The following is a 6,893-nucleotide window of genomic DNA, read 5'->3' on the forward strand; positions in this document are numbered from 1 at the left end:
TCGTGTAGGAGGAGGAGAAGAATGCCGGGTTCGGGTGGGAGTTGGAGAGATGCGTACAAGGGAATGTCGTCGGATAATATAAAAGGGTTAGTGTTAGCTCTTTCTTCGAGCTTGTTCATCGGTGCCAGCTTCATCGTGAAGAAGAAAGGCTTGAAGAAAGCTGGAGCTTCTGGTCTCAGAGCAGGTAATTCTTACTTCTTAAGCTATTTCAGGTTTGATTAATGAATTCTGCAATTTTGGGTTTTGGGGTTTCTGAAACAGGTAAATGATGTTTTTCTTGGATGTAATTATTTGGGGTTTTTGTTCACTGTCCAAGCTTCATAGAACTTCTGTGGATCAATCTGGGATCTGTGTCTGCTTCAGTGGAGATTTGTGTCTCGACCGAACAATGGAATGACTGAGATGGAGATTCATGTTATCGGGTGTTGTGAAATGGCATAGGCACAGATTTGAGATTTTTGTCTGTCGGTGTTTCGCCCAAACTTACAGAAACTTCTTCAATGAAGTTCTAGGATTGTGTTCTGTCTCCAAAATACTTCGTGGCAGATCTGGATGCAGCGATCTCTGAGAAACACTTGTGGATCTTATCTTTATGGTTTTTTTTCTGAATCTCATGATCAATAACCAAACTAAAAAATATGATTTTGTCTGTGACAAATCGTATTAAAACTTCAGCTGATGCAATTCTATTCAGTTCTGATCAATGGCTCGAGCCATCTTTGCAATGATGATAGATCATGTGTATAAAGCATTGTTCTTTCCTTGATGCTGATTTCGGTTATGACAACTTGTAGGTTCGGGAGGCTATTCTTACCTGGTGGAACCTCTCTGGTGGATAGGCATGATAACGAGTGAGTTTTCTTGATTCGTAAAGGTTTCCCTTTAGATTTTTCATACCAAGGAATGGATTATTTGCTGGAAATGCATAGCTAGTTAGTTTGAATGGAGATGATCTTTTTCTCTTTCGTTGCTTTGCAGTGATTGTTGGAGAAATCGCTAATTTTGCCGCATATGCCTTTGCACCCGCCATTTTGGTCACGCCTCTCGGGGCACTTAGCATTATTATCAGGTTTGAATGATCGGATTGAAGGCCTTTGCTATTGTTTTATATACTCTAATGTTTTACGGTGTCATAAGTTCGAGCATTACTATTCCCATGTCTGAAAATATGGAGTGAAGAGATTCAGTGCCGAGCTCTTGAATAGTATACCACCCTTTTGTCTGTGCATTTTTTCGCTTTATTGGCCTTTATTTTGTTCAAATCCCGATCATGATTATCACAGTCCAATCATCAGCCTGTCACAAGTAATGTACTAAGAAATAGAACTCGTTTGTTTGTTTTTTACAGTGCGGCTCTTGCACATATCATCCTACGGGAAAAACTGCACACTTTTGGGATTCTTGGGTGTGTTTTATGTGTCGTTGGTTCGATAACAATCGTGCTACATGCTCCTCAAGAACGCGAGATCGATTCCGTGATAGAAGTATGGAATCTTGCAACAGAGCCAGGTCTGTAACTATCTCCTTTCAACATAATCTTGTTAAGATATGAAATTTTTTACCGAGCGGTAGATCCGTTCTGAAACACGGAGGCGGTTTCCACTGTTTCTTTCTGCAGCTTTTGTTTTCTACGCAGCTTCGGTGGTAGGGTTAGCCTTTGTGCTTATAGTTCAGTTTGTACCGCAGTACGGCCAGACACACGTTATGGTCTATATTGGAGTTTGTTCTCTCGTGGGATCATTATCGGTATTATTCCTTCGCACTGATCACAAAAACCTTACAATCTCAGACTTTGATTCTGTTTTTACCTGTGGGGGAATGACAATATCAGGGGTGATGAACAGGTGATGAGCGTTAAGGCTCTCGGGATAGCTTTGAAGCTGACGTTTTCGGGAATGAATCAATTAGTTTACCCTCAGACATGGGTTTTCACGCTGATCGTTCTTACGTGCGTGATAACTCAGATGAACTATCTAAACAAGGTAGAGGGTTGAACCCCTGTTCGTGATTCTGTCCCGATAACTCGGATGACTTGTTGGGAAAATTTACTCGGGTTTTTTGTCATTGTTTTACGGACAAGGCAGGCTCTTGACACGTTCAATACAGCAGTTGTTTCACCCATATACTACGTTATGTTCACTTCATTGACGATCTTGGCCAGCGTCATCATGTTTAAGGTATTCTCTCGGTTCTTGTCCATAAACAGAGGTTTCTTTCTCGAATTCCGCTCTGTTTGTAGTTAGTTACTATGGTGAAATGCTCGGGGATAGGACTGGGATCGGCAAACTGGAACTCAGATTGTCACCGAGATTTGTGGGTTCATTACGATCCTCTCGGGAACATTCCTTCTTCACAAAACTAAAGACATGGTGGACGGTGAGTTTCCGCGTTTTTGTATGAATGGCGATATTTCCGCTTTTAGCATTTGGTTTTTCTCAGTTTTACGGGACGTGCCCTTGTTTCCGGTTATCGAGCCCTAAACCCTAATCCTGGACAGCATCTAATCCAGGTTCATCGTCGGGATCTCTGCTTTTGTGTCTTCCGAAGCACATTGAAGATGGCAAGGGGTTCAAGCAAGAAGGAATTCCTTCGAGACGCCAAGAGTCGGCAAAGTCACCACGGCCATTGCGCCACTCTAAGCACGGAGAAGAGGATGGGTTCGACCCCGAAGCAGTGCCTCTCCGGCATCAAGAGGCTTCACGTTCCTCCTCGTGATAGATTGTGTTAATGAAACGAGAGGGATATTACATCTCAACGGCTAATGGCACCTGGGGGAGGGGGAACCATAGCGGCCCGAGCCACACCGCACCATGGCTCCATAGGTCGAGTTAAGGGAACAGAGAGTGAGGGAGTTTTGTTTTTGGAGCTGAAGCCATTGAAGCCATTTCTTACGGTTTGAAGATTGAAGATTCTTGTCCTTGCTGTGTTGTGTCTTTTTGTTCTAGAGAGAGTTTTGTTCTTCAGGTATGTAATTGTTCACGAAATACTGTTTGTTATCTACTTCATTGTAGAAAAAAAAAATGGGGCGATTCGGGTTTCGAGTTTAGCGTTTGCGATTAGCGGTTGCGGTGAGTAAATAGTTTCATGGCGGCGTTTAGACGCGAATTTTACATTGGAGACGTGAAGATGGAGGTCTACATAGATTAACTACGTTGTGACAGAATTGGATTTAAATACCTATAAATAATTAAAATTTTAAATTTTTATTCTATAATTCGATTAATTTAATTGGAATAAAATTATATCCAATCAAGATCAAATTTGAGTCTAAGATCAGATATTATTCAACTTAATTTAATTCATTTTTATATTTAAAACTGGTAAATATATAATCACTTTTCGTTCAAATAAAATTGATAGAAGTAGAACAGTTTAGTTTCAATAGTTTGTGTATATTTTAATTTAATATAATTTTGTCTGTGGTGTCCATTGGGTACAACGTAAAGACGCAGTTTCTGAAAGCGACGCCATTTTTGCCTGACCCCTCGCAGTCGCAGTATCCATGGTCGGTTCCTATCGTACACTACTTGGGTTCGAGGTCGCAGACACAACCCACTCGCCTCCGCAACAGCTCGTCTGGCTCAGTGAGTCGAGTTCATAGGTTGCCGAGTCATAAAATCCCCAATTTTTCAGGTACCTTCTGCAACCGCGCATCTAGCTAGGAGTATCGCGAATCGTCTGTTTTTCATCATGGGTTTCTTGGTCATATTCGGAATCGCATCTCTCTATATGGGATCTGTATTTTCTGTCGGGAGTTAGATTCTGGAATCGATTTGGGATTTTGCCAACACAAGGGAAAAGGGATGTCTGATTTGACCACCCATCTGTTGGATTCAGACAAAAGATAGTGTCTGCGTAATGACGCCTGGGTAGAGAAGATGATAGTTCCATTATGGTCTGCAAGCTCGTGTTTTTATTTCAATTCTTGTATGTTACAGTCCGTAATCTTCTTCTTGGTGCAGGGATGCTGGGGAAAGCATTAGCTTCTCCTCTGTCAACATTGGATTCTGCCGCATGCCTTTGCATTTCTGCGGTATGTATCATATCATTTAGCAAAACCATATTTGATATTCAAGGATTTTGTTACTGGTCCATCCTTTACATCTTGATCTCATTATGTGTTCCATTGTTCTTGTGGGTAATTGAGTCATCGGCCGTTGAATTTGGCTTGGCTGTATTGGCTTCTGTTGGTCTGTCTGAAAATTATGCAGTGAACGTTGTTTTTGTAGGCCGGTCTCACGGTACCCACTAATGTTATACCATCGAACCCAAGTTCTTACCATGGTCTTTTCCCCGGTGTGACCAGTTCCCGAAACAAATGGGTAATATGTTCAACAGCTCAAGTAGAAACAGATAACGAAGATCCAAAGACGTGGGAAGAATGCAGAGAAGCCCTGTCTTGTTTCAGTTTCAGCGCAGACGAGACAAACAAGATGCTAGGAAAAGCATTCGGGCATGTCCATTCGCCTTACTGGAGCGAAGAACGTAAGAAAGAGACTCCAAAGGTGGAAACTTTGAATCAAACGCTGGATTTCCTGAGAAGCCTTGGCCTCACGGACGACGATCTGAAAAAGCTGCTGAAGAAATTCCCGGAGGTCCTCGGTTGCAGCCTCGAGGAGGAGATGAAACCCAATGTGCAGATCCTGGAAAAGGACTGGGGAATAAAGGGAAAGTCTTTGAAAAGCCTTTTGCTACGGAACCCAAAAGTGTTGGGGTACAATGTGGATTGCAAGGGAGATTGTATGGCTCAGTGCACTCGGTGTTGGGTTCGGTTCTAGTTCCTCGCTTACTCTCTGTTCTCGAAGCAGAGCATCGATATCCGCCGGTCACTTCTTCATGAATTCTGCTCGAATGGGTATATTCCCCACATTACATATATATATGACCCGTTATGTATTATTTAACCATATGATTCTCTTGATGTGGTAAAATGAGAAATTTACGTAGGTAACCTTTTATTCATATCGTAGATGTATGAAAGAGTACATGAGAGTAACGTAGAACCAAGGAGAGAATCATGGAGTGTGTAAATAGTAAATATTGGTACATGTGTCGTAAAATCAATTTCATTTCATGGCATGTAATTTTGTGAATTCTCGAGCGTTTTTGTTGTACTGGCGTCTGTCTCTCTTGAACAGTTTGGCAATGTCGGGGACGAGAGGATCGTTCGGGTTCGGGTCGGCCAACAACGAACATATCGATAGCAAAACCTAACAGCGTGTAGGTTAGATATCAATAAAAACATGTTGATGATGTTTTGCATATATATATATATGTATATGTGTACCACTTGGATGGTAAGAGCAGGAGTCCATTCCTTCTTAAGGATATCAAGGCAAATGGATCCTTCTGCGTTGATATTCGGGTGGTAGACCGGTGTATCGAATCTAACCTGTACGGATATATATATGTGTGACAAGGAATCGACCATTGCGTTACATGAAACGTATATAATATGATACCTTGGGCGCTGTGAAAGGGTAATCTTGAGGCAAGGCGATGTCCACCTTGAAGACGCCTCCTGCGTAAGGAGTGCCCGCAGGACCCATGATCGTTGCTCGCCATTCATACAAGTTTCCGTCACTTTTGAGACCTACATAAAACACCATGATGATGGTGATGATGTAACGTTTCGAGAAACGGAGATACACAAGTGAAGTACTAACCGGCACTGCAATTAGAAGGAGGGTCCTTCTCCAAGGCCTTCAATTCCCTCATAATTCGGTTCCGCGTTGCTTCTGCCATTAGACAGAAAGTATATTTTGGGATGAGAGATCGAATCCGAGATTATCGTGAAATGTTTAGAATTATTCGGATTTTATTTATAGCCAGTGAATTGTCAAAAATCGCATGCTAATATAATATTTGTTTCGCCGCACGCCTGCCAATATTTATTTTTGCTGGATCGCGTGCAGATTCTCACGGGCCGTTAATGGGCCTATGGCCCAATAAGTGAAACAGCCTCTTAGGCCCAAAAGGTGTCGGTCGGTCGGATATATTTTTTTTTCACGGAATCACGGCGGCCCTCCCCACAGTTTCGTGGTCTTCGCTCATACGGAGAGGAACATTCACAAATCACCATCGATGGAGATATTTTAGGGTTTATGGCTGTTTTGGAATCTGTTGTTTGGTGTCGGAAACAAAATGGGGAAGCATAAGAAGAGAGGTTCCGATTCGGAGGATGAGACGCCATCTTCAGCTTCGTCGTCTTCCTCTTACAGCTCTGACGAGTCCGATTCGTATTCGAAGAAATCGAGGAGGAAGCGGAGGGAGCGGCGGAGGAGCGATGAAGATTACAAGAGGGAGAAACGTAGGAAGAGAGAAAGGGAAGAGAAGAGGAGGAAACTGAGGGAGAGAAAAAGACGGAAGTCGAAGAAGAGGAAGTCGAAGAAGAGAGACTATGATTCCGATTCCGATTCTGGGTCCAAGTCCAGGTCCGGCTCCGGCTCCGAGTCCGATTCCGGGTCTGATCGGGAAAGTTTGCGGGACGACCCTCAAGCTGTGGTGAAGGAGTTGCTCAAAGAGTTCCCTAATGTTGGGAATGATCTGAGACAGGTATTGTGCTGTTACTTCACGTTGAACCAACCATATTGCTTTTGAATATCATCTTGTTGTCTTGATAGTTTGTAGCCATAATGAGTAGCAACCTTAGATTACGTTGTCCTTGTCGAATCGCATATTCAGGGATTCTGAATTCGAGGTTTTTTGGGTCAGTGTTAAGCTTTGATATTCAATGTTTCCAAGTTTTTTTATTTCTTTTCAAATTTGTTGCTCTTTGTGTAGCTCTTGCAAATGATAGATGATGGGCAAGCTGTTGATATAAAGGGAATTTCAGAGAGCGCTCTGAAGAATCGCTTGAAGAAGCTGTTCAGTTCTCTGAAGCTGAAAGAGTG

At 42.6% G+C, this 6,893-nt stretch overlaps 4 protein-coding genes across 6 annotated transcripts in view; 3 read left to right on the forward strand and 1 right to left on the reverse strand.

The window, feature by feature from the left end:
* LOC104816273 (probable magnesium transporter NIPA3) overlaps window positions 1-3,046 on the forward strand; it is a 3,714-nt gene extending 668 nt beyond the window's left edge. Inside the window, exons 2-10 of one of the 2 annotated variants that reach the window (XM_010545009.2) lie at window positions 1-184; window positions 795-851; window positions 979-1,069; window positions 1,349-1,509; window positions 1,619-1,746; window positions 1,845-1,982; window positions 2,085-2,177; window positions 2,271-2,376; window positions 2,498-3,046. In XM_010545009.2, coding sequence (XP_010543311.1) covers window positions 22-184; window positions 795-851; window positions 979-1,069; window positions 1,349-1,509; window positions 1,619-1,746; window positions 1,845-1,982; window positions 2,085-2,177; window positions 2,271-2,376; window positions 2,498-2,715 — 1,155 coding nt within the window. In that variant the 5' untranslated portion in view covers window positions 1-21 and the 3' untranslated portion in view covers window positions 2,716-3,046. The remainder of the gene's footprint in view (window positions 185-794; window positions 852-978; window positions 1,070-1,348; window positions 1,510-1,618; window positions 1,747-1,844; window positions 1,983-2,084; window positions 2,178-2,270; window positions 2,377-2,497) is intronic. The other variant, XM_010545017.2, reaches the window with a different exon arrangement.
* Window positions 3,047-3,438: 392 nt separating this feature from the next.
* LOC104816302 lies at window positions 3,439-4,962 on the forward strand. The gene is made up of 3 exons (XM_010545045.1): window positions 3,439-3,633; window positions 3,963-4,033; window positions 4,230-4,962. The coding sequence occupies exons 2-3, from the start codon at window positions 3,965-3,967 to the stop codon at window positions 4,776-4,778; spliced, it is 618 nt and encodes a 205-aa protein (XP_010543347.1). The 5' UTR covers window positions 3,439-3,633; window positions 3,963-3,964; the 3' UTR covers window positions 4,779-4,962.
* An 83-nt stretch (window positions 4,963-5,045) lies between these two features.
* LOC104816288 (ubiquitin-conjugating enzyme E2 11-like) lies at window positions 5,046-5,797 on the reverse strand. Of its 2 annotated transcripts, none has more exons than XM_010545028.2 (4): window positions 5,667-5,797; window positions 5,463-5,593; window positions 5,288-5,392; window positions 5,046-5,210 (listed from the first exon to the last, which is right to left on the reverse strand). In XM_010545028.2, the coding sequence occupies exons 1-4, from the start codon at window positions 5,743-5,745 to the stop codon at window positions 5,067-5,069; spliced, it is 459 nt and encodes a 152-aa protein (XP_010543330.1). In that variant the 5' UTR covers window positions 5,746-5,797; the 3' UTR covers window positions 5,046-5,066. The 2 variants fall into 2 exon arrangements, with proteins under 2 accessions (XP_010543330.1, XP_010543337.1); XM_010545035.1 differs by having other exon boundaries at window positions 5,049-5,129.
* Window positions 5,798-6,022: 225 nt separating this feature from the next.
* The window catches only part of LOC104816311 (transcriptional regulator ATRX homolog), a 4,380-nt gene continuing 3,509 nt past the window's right edge, over window positions 6,023-6,893 (forward strand). The window contains exons 1-2 of the mRNA XM_010545056.1: window positions 6,023-6,555; window positions 6,784-6,885. Coding sequence (XP_010543358.1) covers window positions 6,145-6,555; window positions 6,784-6,885 — 513 coding nt within the window. The 5' untranslated portion in view covers window positions 6,023-6,144. The remainder of the gene's footprint in view (window positions 6,556-6,783; window positions 6,886-6,893) is intronic.

The sequence above is a fragment of the Tarenaya hassleriana genome, unplaced genomic scaffold (genome assembly GCF_000463585.1).
Source record: "Tarenaya hassleriana unplaced genomic scaffold, ASM46358v1 Cleome1, whole genome shotgun sequence".
Lineage (NCBI taxonomy): Eukaryota > Viridiplantae > Streptophyta > Magnoliopsida > Brassicales > Cleomaceae > Tarenaya > Tarenaya hassleriana.